Here is a 17,470-nt window from a genome sequence, read left to right as displayed (position 1 = left end):
CTATAAGAATACAAAAGCTTCACGCTGCCTATGGATTCAAGCCCCAACTCCTTCTTCAGACTGGAGTTCAAAATGTTTCATCAACTAGCTCCACTTCTCATATATAACACTTCATCCATCATTCCTTTGCATGCCCAAATTGAGACAAGATTTTTGCTCTCCCTGGTACACCAGATCAACATCATACTATGTCTTTGTTAACATAATGTTCTCTGTTAAAAGTACTCACTCTGCTCCTGTAACATTTGGTTATGAGCCACCATTCTGAGTGAAGACTTTCATGATAAACCATAGCTCTTAATACAAGGACTTTTTCCTTCTCTTCAAATTTCTATAACTTTCTCTTCAAGGTAGTACAGAATAAATTGTGAAGCAGATACAAATTGTCTTCAACATCCACAATTTCCTCTTTTTAGTACTTATTTTCTAAAGATTTATTTATTTATTTGACACAGAGAGAGAGAGACAGAGAGAGAGAGGGAACACAAGCAGGGGGAGTGGGATCCTGGGACTCCAGGATCATGACTGAGCCACCCAGGCGTCCCGATCCTCATTTATTTGATTGCCCATGTGTAGAGTATGGAGTTGGTGTCCTACTTACTTCCAGTGGTGCAATGGTATCAGATGATTATTTTTAATTTACTTTTTTCTATTTTTATTTTTCCTTTGTGGTATCTTTATGATCTCATGGGTTTATATTGTTAGATTTATTATTATTAAAATTGCATAAATACAAAAATGAATAAAATAGAATTTTATAGCATAATAATTACAAAGTGACTAGCTGGCTTTTATAACTCCTTTGCCTTCCTACCAAAATCAACTTTCAGGAAATTATCTCCATTTTAACATAATTTTATTTTTATTTATTTATTTATTTTTTAAAAGATTCTATTTATTTACTTGACATACAGAGATCACAAGTAGGCAGAGAGGCAGGCAGAGGGAGAAGAGGAAGCAGGCTCCCTGCAGAGCAGAGAGCCCGATGTGGGGCTTGATCCCAGGACCCTGGAATCAGGACCTGAGCCGAAGGCAGAGGCTTTAACACACTGAGCCACCCAGGTGCCCCTAACATAATTTTAAATCAATATGTCCTTTCACAGGTTTTTAAGTATAAGATTTACTTCCATTATAGAATTGAAGCAGCCATATTTAGGATTTGGGATCTTCATTTTAAAACTAAGAGCCACCCATTGATCTGCTTTAAGCAGTGAAGTGACATGATCTGTATTATGTGACATGATCTCTGAGATGTATTATAATAAGATCACTTCGGCTGTTGTGTGAAGACTGAACTGGGTGGGGTAGAGCAAATATATAGAAAATCTAGGAGGGTACTAACGTTGTCCAGGCAAAAGATGATGTACTTACTAGAATGGAGGTGGTTGAGGTGGAGAGAAAAGCACAAAATTTGAGAGTGATTTAGGAGGTAGACTTCACAGGACTTAGTGACTGATTCTATGGTGGTTAGAAAAGGAGAGGGAGATATCAAGAATAATTCTCATTTCTGTATGAGAATCCAGATGGATGCTTCTGCATTTACTGAGCAAGAGAACCGCATAAGGAGGAGGTATATATTTGGGAGAAGATACCTAGTTCAATTTGGGATACCTGTGAGAAACCCAGCCAGAGACTAGAAGTTTACAACACAACCTGGAACTAAGAGGAGTTGTTAAGAAGTGGTGGGCATATAAAAAGAATTTGAAGGGCGCCTGGGTGGCTCAGTGGGTTAAGCCGCTGCCTTCGGCTCAGGTCATGATCTCAGCGTCCTGGGATCGAGTCCCGCATCGGGCTCTCTGCTCAGCAGGGAGCCTGCTTCCCTTCCTCTCTCTCTACCTGCCTCTCCGTCTACTTGTGATTTCTCTCTGTCAAATAAATAAATAAAATCTTTAAAAAAAAAAAAAAAGAATGCAAAATATTTAAAAAAAAAAAAAAAAGAATTTGAAGCCTTGGGAATGAATGCACTTACTATCGTCTAGGAGTGACTAAGATCATATAGAATAAAATGAGGAAAGAGTCTAGGATTGAACCTTGAGAAACTCCAATATTTAAAGATTGGTAAAGGAGGAGGAACCAGCAGAGACAGAGAAGAAACAAAGAAATGTAAGAGGGAAACCCAGAAAATGTAGAGTTTCTGAGGACAAGGGAAGAAAGTGTTCCAAGAAAGAGATAAAATATCAACTGTGACAAAGCTTATCACAGGTCAAGAAGGACTAAAAAGTGTCCAGTGGATTTAGCAACAACCATGGAGGGCATTTGGTTTCAAGGAATGGTAAGAGCAGAATCCAGATTGAATGGATTTAGGGATAAATAGGAAGTGAAGAAGAAAAAAGAAAAACAACTTTCTTGTTTCCTATATAAATTATAACACATGAGATTGTGCAATGGATTCTACAAAGCTCCTCTCTGTATACTTACAAACACATGCTGTTCTTCTATATAAGTGTATTTGTTTTATTACTTCAGCTAGATTGGAAGACTCTGGGGGTGCCTGAGTGGCTCAGTTGGTTAGGTGTCTGTCTTTGATGTGGGTCTTGATCTCCAGGCCCTGGGATGGAGCCCTGCATTGGGCTTCCTGCTCAGAGGTAAGCCTGCTTCTCTCTCTCTCTCTCTCTCTCCCCCCTCTGCTTGTTTTCTCTCTCAAATAAATAAATAAAATCCTAAAAAAAAAAAAAAAAAAGATTGAAAGACTCTAGAGAAAAGAGACCATGTTACTACCTCTGAATTACACTATCTAGGATGGTCAAGGACTCACTGTAAAAACCCAGTAAATGCTTATTGAATAAAAAAGGCAAAATACTTATTCAATACCTTTAAGTTAGTCATTATAGTAGTTAATGAAAATATGCACAGAAAGAAACTGTTCATTTAATTTAACAAACATGTGTATAATGTCTAATAGATGCTTGGCAGTTTGCCAGAGACTGGGATTCATATTTTAATGCAGAAGAGGTGTAGATACACAAATAAATAATTTAAATTCTACAAATATTATAAAAGAAAAGATGTTTTATGCTAATCTTACTGTGGACATGAACAAATTTATTAGTAGAATACTTATACTTTGTAAGTAAAAGAAATTGGCAGAAAACAAAAAGAGGTGAACTAGTAAAAAATCTTTTTAATAGTTTGCATGCTATTAAGTCAGATAACGAGGGAAAAAAGAACAGATTAATTATTTCTCTCTGCTCTCCCATTTATATATTTAAGATTATCAGTGCTCAAATAATCTATTTCTGACCTAGATCTTATTGTTACTTATACCCAAGGGGAGAAAAAAAATCCTCATTTGCATAAGGAACAGAATAGTTCTGAGATAGAATTACAAAGAATCAATTGCATGAACATGCCTCTCTTTTATTTAATCCTCTGTAAACTGCATAAGGAACTGAAACTATTGGGAAAATGACATATTTCTTTTATAATGTAAAGAAAATAAAATTCAAGACTGTGCCTCTCATTCTATAAGGAAATATTTGTACACTTTACCGTGGTCCAGCAGCGTTTCTTTTATTTGACTATTAATATTTCACAAGAAGTATTTTCAATGAGCGACTTATAAATTCTTATACTCCCCAATGTCATTTAATTCTTATTTTTATTAAATGTACATTTAGGTGCAGAAAGAAACATTCAAACTGTCCTTAATTCTCCTGTCTTTTTACTGAAATATAATTTTATTTGCTAAAGGGATGGAGATAAGATGGATGTTAAGATTATTTTTCCTATGGAATGTGCGAGAAGTAGATAAAATGAGTTGTGTGTTGTTTTATTTTTTTCTAGGGAGACTACTGCAGCAAACTTGAACAAGTAAAGCAGAGCTATGGAGAGCAGGCTAGAAAAATCCATGGCAGCCATTGTCACACCACAACCTGCAGCAGCTGTCTCAAGTCCCTCCCTCCCACGCCTGCTCTGCCTGCCTGCCAGCCCAGCAGGAATGAATGGGCTCCGCAGAGCACTGAAAATGGTGCTGCAGACCCTGAAAAGCTGTTGCTGAAAACCGAACATTAAAAAATCATCTGCGAGAATATATATTTTCAACCTTGGTGGTCATAGCAAACCTCTTTTACCTGTAAAATTTCCTTAGCAACATCAGGTGGTGATCAGTCCAGAGTCTTATTTTTCAGAGCCCATCCTTGCTGATAATAGAGCCTTTCTAAATAGCAAAAGAATGTTACTGCAATCCATTTCCTAGGGGTGAAAGCAAAGCCTTTTTGTCCCAAGAGGCAATTGAGCAACCACCAGAGTCTCTAGTTGAATAGCAACGGTGTGAGGCTGGCCACAATTCCCACAGTTAGAAGCCCAATCTCTGAGTAGATTTACCAAATTCACGAAAGAACTACACAAAAAAGAAAAGCAGTTATTAAGCTGACATAGTTGTCCGGGGATGGAGACAAAATCACAAATGGTTTTCTTTCTTACATTATACAGCTCTCCTTTTTAATTTGATGTTTTAGTTATTCTTCTCTTTCCAGGAAAAAAAAAAAAGCAAAATATAACTGCATGGCACAGGTAACAGCACTAGCTTCTGAACTCCTTGTATTTTCTCCATTTTATACCAGGAAAGACTATTCATTTTAAGGAACAATACACTACATAAAATACATTACACAGACTTCTGATAAAGGAATATTTCTAATAGTCTATTTAACTATGGCATGTTTCTTGGATCTTAATTATCACCACGTTAGAACTACTTGTGTACTTCCATATTTAGTATGGTTTTCTTCCATCTTCCCTTTTTGTTTAGTTATTTGGGGGAGGGGTGCAAAAGAAGGTCTGAAGATAAATTACTTGAACTTGAAAAACCATTTTGCGTGGCTCTATTATTAAACCTCTTTTTTATATTAAAAAAAATCACATTTACCTAAGTCATTTTAAGCATCATTCCCATCTTCTCTCCTACTTTATCTGTAAAGCAATTAGAGATGTTGAAACTTCCTAGAATGTGGCAGAATTTAATATACTTTGAGAGAGGGGCTGGGAGTAATTTTCCATTAAATACTTCATCTCAACACAAAATCCGCGATATAAGTGTTGGAGAAAACCTACATTGGTGATTTCAACTGTAATATGAGGTTTAAGCAATATAAAAATCATCCAATTCAAGTTCTTTTTCTTGCCTTCTCCCGCCCCCTCCCCCACAACCCCACCCCATAATGGATGCTCGGCTGACTGTTTTTGCACAGTCTCTTTGTCTGAAGGATGCAAACAGTCTATGGATGCTAGGGAAAAGGGGGTGGGGGAGAGATTACCTCATCCCATGTTGCTTGCACCAATCACCACTCTCCTGTCGTGGCTTCTCCGGGCAGATCGAGGGGTCTGGACCAACAGGAAAAGGCCCCAGCCCATCCCCATGGTGACCGAGTTGTATATAGGGAGCCGCATCCGCCCATGTGCCGCAGGTTCTCTTACATCGACCGCCTAAGAGTCGCGCTGTAAGAAGCAACAACCTCTCCTCTTCCTCTCCGCCATCTGTTCGGCAGACGCAAAGCAGCAACCATGGTAAGAATCTTCTTTCTCTGGCTCTTTGTGGCCATTGGGTGGGGTCAGTCCCCCAAGATCTACTTAGAAAACCTTAAGCCCTTTTTCCTTTACAATTTCTTTGGCTAAGGGTAGCCTTTATGCTTTGTGTGCGAGGTTTAGCTGTGCTGCCCCACATCCTGGAGCCCGGCCGCCGCCGCAGTGCGGGGTGCAGGAGCCCAGCCAGTACTGCGTCCGGGCGCAGCACGACCGTGGGGAAGAACAAAGGCGGCACAGAACGAGTAGTTGTTATCTGAGACCTTCCGAGCCGCCAGCAGTCCATCTGTCGGTGACGAAAGGGTCTAGGGCAGGGAAAGGCGGTCGTGGCGTTGTCTGCCCGGCCCCAGCGTCTGTGCGCACGGTATTCGTGTGACTCGGAGAGGCTTTTCTTCCTGGCGTTGTTCCCAGGGGGAGGGAGAGAAGAACTCGTCCAAAAGGACCCGAGCCCAGTGGGTGTAGCTGGGAAGGAGGGAGGGGGGCGGGAAAGCACAGGGAGAAAGCGGAACCTTGGGTTAGTATAAAAAGATCCCTCCCCGGTTCTTTGGCATTTTAGAAGGATACCCGTATATTAGCGGGGACAAAATGGTTAGTTTCTGCTGGAGCCCCTGGCAGCCCGCGTCAGGGCGGCGCAGGGGCGGAGTTGTTTGTTTCTGGCTTCTCGGGCCTCGGAGCCACTGGGCGGGGTTCGCTCTCACTGTCAGAAGACTTAACTAAAAGCCTTTCATCATTGCGGAAATGTAGGCGTTAAAAGGTTTTTCATTCACTGTTAAAACTTAGATGAAATATTTTTTTCTTGAGATGCAAAATCACAGTTCTCTTGACAAGCCCTTTAAAGTCTGGTCTGTGGCCACCCCGCCCTTACTGACTGGAGTGTGTGTGTCTTTGTTGTCTGTCCGTCTGTCCCGTCTCAGTGTGCTAGGCGTACGCACGTCCGTCCAGCAGGAGAAAAGCCCACTTTGGAGAGCCAGGGTACCCTAACGCCCAGAACCCAGGGAAACGCCCTTCCCCACCCCCACCCCCGCCCCCGCCCATATGTCAGTGACTAGACAATGGGTAGACAATGGAACTTATAGCCATAAAGACCATAGAGAAGAAAATCTCTTATTGAACGTGATAAGTATGAATATTCTGTGGTGAGTAGACAATCTCAGAATGAAAATACTATTTTGTTGTTTCAAATAAATATTTCCTTATCCTTTCACCCGGGCTTTTATTCTTAAGTAGATCCTCTGATATTTTTCTAATTTAGGAACAGTTGTTTTAAAGATACTAATACTTTTTCAGTCTTTTGCAGTGGAGAAGATTCTGGAAAGACTTCTTTTTAAGTAATGAAAATGCTGCAGACAAAGAACTATCCTCTGTCCAGCTGTCTTTTGTTCTAGTGCATCTACATTAATTCATTTTAATGTAGGCATATGGTCCCAGCCGGGACCTTCCTTCCCAGAGAAGGAAAACTGGCAGAATAGCACAATGAGATCATGTAGGCAGTTTCTGGAAATAGAACTTACTCTGTTAAATAATATAGCAGACAGAACAGGCTAGTACCAGGCACAGCAAATGCAGCAATGCAGGAGGCAGACCTTGTTTAGCTTCCAATCCCCTAGTACTAATGGATTCTGCAGATAGACTGCAGAGGGGTGTGGCATCTAGCCTCAGCTGCAACGCAGATGTCCATGTTAAAATTCCAAGTCAAATGTAGAAGAAATTCCTCATTTAAAGGAAAGCAGTAGTAATACTGATTCCAATCAATTAATGATTAAATTTAACTTACTTCATTTCACAAAATCTGTGCTTTAAATATATTTTAAATATAAAAAATTTCTATTCAAGCATGACTGGAAACAATGGGCTTGAACATGGGTTAAATAGCGCCACATTATTATTCAGACCACACCCATCTGCAGCATTTGTAGCAGGTGCTTTTCCTTAATAATTTCTATTGAATTAGGGATAATCTCAAATACACTTGAAGAATACCTGTATATAATTAGAATTATTTTCAAAAATTTGCTGAAAATTCAAAATGCTAACATAACCTAATTTTACAATTTTCTTTTTTTCCTTCCCACAGCGTGAGTGTATCTCCATCCACGTCGGCCAGGCTGGTGTCCAGATCGGCAATGCCTGCTGGGAGCTCTATTGCCTGGAGCATGGCATTCAGCCCGATGGCCAGATGCCAAGTGACAAGACCATCGGGGGAGGAGACGACTCCTTCAACACCTTCTTCAGTGAGACGGGCGCTGGCAAGCATGTGCCCCGGGCCGTGTTTGTAGACCTGGAACCCACAGTCATTGGTGAGTTGGCCTCTGTAACCTGGTGAGCTCCCCCGGGGGTCTGGGACAGGTCTGTCTTGGGGACCACGTGAGGTTGAGCAGGCTTGTGCAGGTGGTGAGTGATGGGGGGCTGCTGTGTTTGCCTTTTCCAGATGAAGTTCGCACTGGCACCTACCGCCAGCTCTTCCACCCTGAGCAGCTCATCACAGGCAAGGAAGATGCTGCCAACAACTACGCCCGAGGGCACTACACCATTGGCAAAGAGATCATTGACCTTGTCTTGGACCGAATTCGGAAGCTGGTATGTTTATTCTCACGAAGTAAATAATGATCCTAAGGAAGACACTTGAAATAGGTTCTTTTCATCTCAGACACCGAATTAAAGTGTAATGGAGTGAGGTAAACTATTCCATTATAGTTTTTCTTTAAAAATCCAGTTAAAGCATGAACTATTTGGTGTCATGTAAGTAGGAAATGCTTAGTAATTCTACGAAGGTCTCCATGTAAGCGTTTCTTGTCAAAATAAGATCTGTATTCTTGGACTTGTATGAAAAGTGACAATATATTTACTTGGGATATGTTGCAAAGAGCAGTAATCCTACGTTTTCTCTATTTCTTTTTTCTACCAGGCTGACCAGTGCACAGGTCTTCAGGGCTTCTTGGTTTTCCACAGCTTTGGAGGGGGGACTGGTTCCGGGTTCACCTCCCTGCTGATGGAACGTCTCTCTGTCGATTATGGCAAGAAGTCCAAGCTGGAGTTCTCCATCTACCCAGCCCCTCAGGTTTCCACAGCTGTAGTTGAGCCCTACAACTCCATCCTCACTACCCACACCACCCTGGAGCACTCTGATTGTGCCTTCATGGTAGACAACGAGGCCATCTATGACATCTGTCGTAGAAACCTCGATATTGAACGCCCAACCTACACTAATCTAAATAGGTTGATAGGCCAGATTGTGTCCTCTATCACCGCTTCCCTCAGATTTGATGGAGCCCTGAACGTTGATCTGACAGAATTCCAGACCAACCTGGTGCCCTATCCCCGTATCCACTTCCCTCTGGCCACCTATGCCCCCGTCATCTCTGCTGAGAAAGCCTACCATGAACAGCTTTCTGTAGCAGAGATCACTAACGCGTGCTTTGAGCCAGCCAACCAGATGGTGAAATGTGACCCTCGCCATGGTAAATACATGGCTTGCTGCCTGTTGTACCGTGGCGATGTGGTTCCCAAAGATGTCAATGCTGCCATTGCCACCATCAAGACCAAGCGTACCATCCAGTTTGTGGACTGGTGCCCCACTGGCTTCAAAGTGGGCATTAATTACCAGCCTCCCACTGTGGTGCCCGGTGGAGACCTGGCCAAAGTCCAGCGAGCTGTGTGCATGCTGAGCAACACCACAGCCATCGCTGAGGCCTGGGCTCGCCTGGACCACAAGTTTGACCTGATGTATGCCAAGCGTGCCTTTGTTCACTGGTATGTGGGGGAGGGCATGGAGGAAGGGGAGTTTTCTGAGGCCCGTGAGGACATGGCTGCCCTTGAGAAGGATTATGAGGAGGTTGGTGTGGATTCTGTTGAAGGAGAGGGTGAAGAAGAAGGAGAGGAATACTAAAGTTAAAAATGTCACAAAGGTGCTGCTTTTACAGGGAAGCTTATTCTGTTTTGAATATTGAAAAGTGCTCTGATCAGTTAATTTGTATGTAGCAGTGTATACTCTCATATACAATTACTGACCTATGCTTTAAAACACAACGCTTTGTTACAGACCCAAGCTGTCCATTTCTCTGATGGGTTTGAATAAAGTATTCCCTGTCTTAAATGGATTCAGTCTTGTATCTTCTATTTGGGTGTTTGAAATTCATGTATTTAGTTCTGTATTATGAAGTGACTTATTTTAAATTTTAGTATATTATAAAACTTAATCATAAAATACAAAATAACAAAATTGCCACATCCATGCTCTTAAATTTTAACTCCACTATGTTACTTAAATTGCTAGTACTCTTTTTAGAATTGATAATTTACTAATACACAGCCAAAGGTCTGGTTACCTGCCAAGTCTCATAGGACAAAATGGTGACTATTCCAAATGCACTATCATGTCTTAAATTTATTTTCATGCATTCTCATCTTGGCATGTGTCTAGTGCCATGATGTTTCCTCTGCCCAGGATTCTCTGAACAAGTCTGCTATCCAAGCAATTGCTCCCTAGTTATTTACTTCTTCTTCTTCTTTTTTTTTTTTTTTTAAGATTTTATTTGTCAGAGAGAGAGAGGGAGAACACCAGCAGGCAGAGGCAGAGAGAGAAGCAGGCTCTCTGCTGAGCAAGGAGCCCGATGTGGGACTCCATCCCAGGACCCTGGGATCATGACCTGAGCAGAAGGCAGCAGCTTCACCAACTGAGCCACCCAGGCGCCCCAGTTCTTTACTTCTTTACAAACTTAATTTCAGCTAAATGTCATAGTAGAAAAGCCTGATATATTTACTCACTCTAATGTGTTGTATGTCTGAATTTTAACTCTCCAAATACATTATTTCGATACGGGCAAATAACTTCAAAGAATAAAACGAACAGTGCAGTTGTAGGCATCAGCACCAACATAGGGAGAGGAACAGTTCTTGGCCAATGGTTTCTTCCACAATAGAGGTCTGCTGCCAGTCCAACTGACCAAAAAGCTGAGGACCCAAGGACAGCAAACTGTCTTGTGTTATCACACCATCTTGTTCTAGGGTAATATCCAGTTGGGATGGAAGTTCTTTTTTTGTATTTATAGCCTATTTAATCTGTTTTTCCTTTGACACTGCCAACAAAGGGGTGTAATACTATTATAGTTACTGGAATCTGAGTTTAAGTTAATGGAAATAAGGAAAAATAAGAAATAAGCCAAGATCAACTAGCTTTAAAGCCAATCCAATACTGCTCAGCAGTTTAGAAGCCAATGTGAATAGATTTTGGGGGGGAAAAAAGTAAAAGTCCTCACTAATTCAGATAAAAAAACAATGTGGAAATTAGATCAAATGTAAGTTTTTAATGTGCATTGTCAGTACATAGCAAAATATAAGGAATATGATAGATGTATGTACAATAATTATTGGTTGAATGAGTAAAGTGTAGGATAAAAGAGATTAAGTACCATTTTTTTTCACTTTTTTAAGATTTTATTTATTTATGTATTTGACAGAGAGAGAGAGAGAGAGAGACAGGGAGAGAGGGAACAGAAGTAGGGGGAGTGGGAAGGAAAGAAGCAGGCTTCCTGCAAAGCAGGGAGCCCAATGCAGGGCTCGATCCCAGGACCCTGGGATCATAACCTGAGCCGAAGGCAGACGTCCAATGACTAAGCCACCCAGACGCCCCAAGAGATAAGTAAGAAGTAAAAAAATAAAAGCCCTACAATCCTAATTTTAATTGTAAATAACTATGCATTTGTTATACATTTTCTATTATGAAAAATTCTATAATTTTGTCCACTGAAAAGGCCGAGGACCAATTTAGGAATGAGTACCTCTACCACTTAGATGGTGGTCTTTATTTTTTTATTTTTTTAAAGATCTTATTTATCAGAGGGAGAACACAAGCAGGGGGGAGTGGCAGGCAGAGGGAAAAACAAGCTCCCAGGTAAGTGGGGAGCCTGATGCAAGGCTCAATTGCAGGACCCTGGCACCACAACCTGAGCCCAAGGCAGACACCTAACCGACTGAGCCATCCAGGCGCCCCGTTGGTTTTTATTTTTTTACTTTTTTAAAGTTTAGGGTTTTTTTTTTTTTAAGATTTTATTTATTTATTTGACAGAGAGAGAGAGACGATAGGAGAAGGAACACAAGTAGGAGAAGTGGGAAGGGGAGAAGCAGGCTTCCTGCTGAGCAGAGAACCTGATGTGTAGCTCCATCCCAGAACCCTGGGATCGTGACCTGAGCCAAAGGCAGAGGCTTAACCCACTGAGCCACCCAGGTGCCCCAGATGGTGGTCTTTTTTTTTTTTTTTTTTAAATATTTATTTATTTGACAGAGAGAGAGATCACAAGTAGACAGAGAGGCAGGCAGAGAGAGAAAGAGAGGGAAGCAGGCTCCCTGCTGAGCAGAGAGCCCGATGCGGGACTCGATCCCAGGCACCTGAGCCAAAGGCAGTGGCTTAACCCACTGAGCCACCCAGGCATCCTGATGGTGGTCTTTAAATACCATTTTCCACTAAAAGGAATCACAATGTTTTAGAGATGTTCAAGCCGGGAGCAGGAAATATGCAAATTCAGCCCCAAATATTTTCTCATTCCAGAAAGCAAGGAAGATAATCAAAGACAAAGTTATATCAAAGGGATACAGAAGTCTAGTAGAGGAGGCTCTCATTGATGGCACAAATTGAGCACTGAAAATAAATAGTGACTGCAGTGGGTTGAACCATATAAAATATGTTAAAACCTGTAAGCTCATGTATTTCAGTGTGATTTAAAAAACAACTGAAAGCAGGATACAGTTCCTCAAAAATACTGAACATAGATCTATGATCTCAGAATTCTACTTCTGGGTATATACCCAAAAGAACTGAAAGCAGTGACTCAGACAGGTATTTGTGTACCTGTGTCACCGCAGCTTTATTTACTATAGCCCAAAGTCAGAAGCAACCCTAACACTCATTGACAGATGAATGGATAAGCAAAACGTAGTATGTCCATACAATATAATATTATTAGCCTTAAGAACTGAAATTCTGACACATATGAAAACATGGATAAACTCTGAAAATAGTAAGCTAAGTAAAATAAGCCAGATATAAAAGGACAAATATTATCTGATTTTATTTACATGAAGTACCTACAATAGTCAAATTCAGAGAGATGGAAAGTATAATAGTGGTTACCAGGGGCTAGGGAGAAGGATGTAATAGGAAGTTATTGTTTAACAGATACAGAGTTTCAGTTTGCAATGATGAAAAAGTTCTTGAGGGGTGCCTAACTGGCTCAGTCAGAAGAGCAAGTGACTACACATGATGTCTCCTGGTCATGACTTCAAGTCCCAGGTTGGGTACAGAGATAACTAAAAAAGATACACTTAAAATTTTCTGGAATTGAAAGGTGGTGATTTTGTACAACAATGAGAATCTATTTAATGCCACAAAATTGTACTCTAAAAGGGTTAAAATGGGGTGCCTGGCTGGCTCAGCCTGTAAAGCATGCAACTCTTGATCTTGGCATTGTAAGTTCAAGCTCCACACTGGGTGTAGAAATTACTTAAAAAATCAAAAAAAATCTGGGGTGCATGGGTGGCTCAGTGGGTTAAAGCCTCTGCCTTCGCTCAGGTCATGATCCCAGAGCCCAGGGATCGAGCCCTGCAATCGGGCTCTCTGCTCAGCGGAGAGCCTGCTTCCTCTTCTTTCTGTCTGCCTCTCTGTTTAGTTGTGATGTCTGTCAAATAAAAATAAATAAAATCTTAGAAAAAAAAAATCTTTGGGGTGCCTGGGTGGCTCAGCTGTTCAGCTTCTACCTTTGGCTCAGGTCACGATCCCGGAGTCCTGGAATCGAGCCCCATGTTGGGCTCCCTGTTCATCGGGAAGCCTGCTTCTCTCTCTCCCCACTCCCCCTGCGTGTGTTCCCTCTCTTGCTGTGTCTCTCTCTGTCAAATAAATAAAATTAAAAAAAAAAAATAAAATCTTTTTAAAAACTAGAAAATAAATAACTGAAAGGGTTAAAATGGTAAATTTTACGTTATATGTATTTCACCACAGTTTAAAAAACAAAGTATAGGGGCGCCTGGTTGGCTCAGTTGTTAAGCATCTGCCTTCTGCTTAGGTCATGATCCCAGAGTCATGGCATCGAGCCCCACATCGAACCCCACATCGAGCCCCGTATCAAGCCCCCCTTGGAGCCCCACATGGAGCCCCACATGGAGCTCCACATCGGGCTCCCTGCTCAGCGAGAAGCCTGCTTCTCCCTCTCCCGCTCCCCCTGCTAGCTTTCCCTCTCTTGCTGTCTCTTTTTGTCAAATAAATAAAATCTTTAAAAAACAAAACAAAACAAAGTATAAACCAAAAACTAAAAAATATGGATATAGTCTATTGACTACAGAAACATGTAATTGTATTTCATAACTATAATAAAGATTTAAATCAAGGTGGAAAAAAATCTCTAAAAATTAAAAACAAAATGAAACAAATGAATTTAACCAAGTATCAAGTTGTAGCTTAACTACAGAGAGAATTCAGAATTATTTCACCTGACTTTGACACAGTAATTTTTTTTTTAAGATTTTATTTATTTATTTGACAGAGAGAGGAAACACAAGCAGTGGGGAGTGGGGAGGGAGAAGCAGGCTTCCTGTTGAGTGGAGAGCCCAATGTGGGGTGATCCCAGGATCCCAGGATCACGACTGGACCTAAAAACACCTAATGACTAAGCCACCCAGGCACCCCAACACACAGTAATTTGATTGTATAGCCAGAGAGATCTAACCTAAAAAAAGGAAATCCAAAAAAATAAGCTATCTTCAGTAAACATACTAGAAATATTATAGTTTTGAAATTATATGTAAATAACATATAAACTAAAGATTTATTAATGTATTCGTATATAAAACCCTCAAAAGTTACATTATACAGGGGTGCCTGGGTGGCTCAATGGGTTAAAGCCTCTGCCTTCAGCTCGGGTCATGATCCCTGGGTCCTGGGATTGAGCCCCACATTGGGCTCTCTGCTGAGCAGTGAGCCTGCTTTCCCCTCTCTCTCTGCCTACTTGTGATCTGTCTAAAATCTTGAAAAAAAAAGTTACATTATACATATTCAAGAAAGTGGATGAGTTTTAAGTAGAGATATGGGAAAAGAGATGTAAAAATTCTAGAGATGAAAAATATATCTGAAATTAAAAATATACCAAATGGGCTTAACAGTAAGTTAGTCACCACAGTAGAAAAGATTAATGAATTGAAGATAAACAATAAAACTTATCCAAAATTAAATACAGAACAAAAATAAACTGGGAAAAAAGAATAAATAGATACTAAATAGGACATAAACAGAAGCAGACTGAGGATGACTCAGCATTTTTAAACAGTTTATAAAGCTTCTGTAATGAGGTCTTAAACTTTTTGTATCATATTTTCTCAATTACAAATTGCTTTCAGGGCACCTAGGTGATCAGTCTGCCTTCACCTCAGGTCATGATCCCAGGGTCCTGGAATACAGCCCCAAGTGAGGCTCCCCCGCTCAGCAAAGAGTCGGCTTCTCCCTCTCTTTCTGCCCTTCCCTGCTGGCTCAAGCAGGCTCTTGTGCGCACGCGCGCTCTCTCTCTCTCTCTCTCTCTCTCTCTCATTCTTGCTCTCCCAGATGAACAAATAAAATCTAAAAAAAAAAAACAAATTGCTTTCAACATAGAGTACAGTGCTACAGACAAATTTACAATAAAAATTTTTGAAGATTTTATTTATGTATTTGACGGACAGAGATCACAGGTAGGCAGAGAGGCAAGCAGAGAGAGAGAGGAGGAAGCAGGCTCCCCACAGAGCAAAGAGCCCAATGTGGGGTTCAATCCCAGGACGCTGGGATCATGACCTGAGCCGCAGGCAGAGGCTTTAATTTATTGAGCCACCCAGGAGGCCCTAAAGAGGTCTTTTTAACATTAGAATTACATAATGTTAAAACTTTGGTTTTTTAAAATTTTTATATATATTCATTTTACTTTATTTTTAATTTTGGTGAAATACACATAGCATAAAATTTGTCATCTTAACCATATTTTAAATAGACAAATCAGTATTAAGTGCATTCACATAGTTGTGCAACCAATCTCTAGAACTCTCTTCATCTTGCAAAAGTAAAACTCTGTATGCGTTAAATAACTTCCCTATTCCCCCTCCCCCAGCCTCTGGCAAACATCATCCTACACTCTGTCTCCATGAATTAGACTATTCCAGGAACTTCAAATAATAGAATCAGATATTTGTCTTTTTGTGACTAGCTCATTTCACTTAACAACATAACATCCTCAAGTTTCATCCATGTTATAGCATGTGTCAGAATTTCCTTTCTTTTTAAGCCTGAATAATATTCCACATTGTATATACCACATTTTGTTTATCCAATCATTTATCTGTGGACATTAGTGTTGCTTCTACCTTCTTGCTATTGTGAATAATGCTGTTATGAATATGGGTATATAAATATCTCTTTCAGACCCTATTCCTAATTATCTTATTTATATATGCAGAAATGGTCATATGGTAATTCTACATTTAAATTTTTGAGGAACTTCCATACTCTTTTCCATAGAGTCTATATGTGTTACATTCCAACAGTGTACAAGTGTTCCAATTTCTCCAGATCCTTGCCAACACTCGTTCTTTTCCGTTGTTTTGTCTTTTGATGATAGTCATTTAAGTGGGTATGAGGTGGTATACCACTGTGGCTTTGATTTGCATTTCCCTGATTGGTGATGTTCAGTATCTTTTATTTTTTTAAAGATTTTATTAATTTATTTGAGAGAGAGAGCATGAGCTGAGAGAGGGAGAAGCAGACTCCCTGCTGCTCAGCAGGTAGCCTGATGCAGGCCTCAATCCTAGCACCTTGGGATCATGACCTGAGCCAAAGCCAGACACCTAACCAACTGAGCCACCCAGGCACCCCACTATCTTTTATTTTTTATTTTTACTTATTTGAGAGAAAAAGAGAAAGAGATGAAAGACCCGCGGATCCCCTTACCCAAGAATCCAACACTGCCACTGGATGCAAACAGCAAGAGGTTTATTGTCACGCAGGTACCCGCGGGTGGTCGGCAGCTCCAGCTAACCGAGCACACCGACCGGAGTGAAGCAGGGTCTTTTATAGGAACGTACAAACAAGTTTTGGGTGGGGCGCAACTGATTGGTGGACAGTTTGAACTTTTGAAAAAGGCATACTTGGAGTTTGCGGATTGGCTCCAGGGACCCGCGCGCGAAGAGAGCGGCGGGAAGGGGGGAATAAGCTGATTGGTTATGAGGGCCCGAGGCGTGAAAGGAGAGGTGGGGAAGGGGAACAAGAACGGGGAAGGGAGGAATGCCATCATGGCGTCTCTATTATTTCTATAAGCCACGCGGCTAGAGAAAGGCAAAAGAGCAATTAATAAGCAGTTAATCACACAATTGATAACCTAATTTCATACCTAAAAGCCAGCGGTTTACAGAAAAGCAAACAAGCAGTTAGTTATCCTATCTACTAGGGGAGGGGTCTTTCTAGGAGAGGGGTCTTTCAGAGAGAGAGTGTGTGTGCAAATGGGAAAAGGGAGAGTGACAAGCAGATTCTGTGCTGAATACACAGCCCAACACAGGGCTCGATCCCAGGACCCCAAGATCACAACTCAAGCTAAATCAAAAGTCAGATGCTCAACTGACTGAGCCTCCCAGGTGCCTCATGTTCAGTATCTTCTAATGTGCTAACTGGCCATTTGGATATCTTCTTTGGAGAAATCCTTTGTTTACTTTTTTTAGTGTAATAATTTTTTAATTGGTGTATAATTAAAATATAACATTATATTAGTTTCAGGTGTACAACATAATGATTTGATATTCATATATATTGCAGAGAGATCACCACAGTAAGTCTAGTTAATATCTGTCACCATATATATTTAAACATTTTTTTGTGATGAGAACTTTTAAGACCTACTCTCTTAGCAATTTTTATTTTTTTATTTTTTAAAGATTTTATTTATTAATGACA

General features: G+C 40.7%; 1 protein-coding gene across 1 annotated transcript; it reads left to right on the top strand.

Annotated features, from left to right (window-relative positions):
* The first annotated feature begins 5,345 nt into the window (after positions 1-5,345).
* On the top strand, positions 5,346-9,617 carry LOC132019645 (tubulin alpha-1A chain). Its single transcript, XM_059403026.1, has 4 exons — positions 5,346-5,505; positions 7,595-7,817; positions 7,949-8,097; positions 8,426-9,617. The coding sequence occupies exons 1-4, from the start codon at positions 5,503-5,505 to the stop codon at positions 9,404-9,406; spliced, it is 1,356 nt and encodes a 451-aa protein (XP_059259009.1). The 5' UTR covers positions 5,346-5,502; the 3' UTR covers positions 9,407-9,617.
* Positions 9,618-17,470: the final 7,853 nt, after the last annotated feature.

Source organism: Mustela nigripes, chromosome 6 (assembly GCF_022355385.1).
Source record: "Mustela nigripes isolate SB6536 chromosome 6, MUSNIG.SB6536, whole genome shotgun sequence".
In the NCBI taxonomy this organism is placed as follows: Eukaryota; Metazoa; Chordata; class Mammalia; order Carnivora; family Mustelidae; genus Mustela; species Mustela nigripes.
The sequence above is the reverse complement of the archived record's forward strand: the minus strand, read 5'-3'. Positions and strand labels throughout refer to the sequence as shown.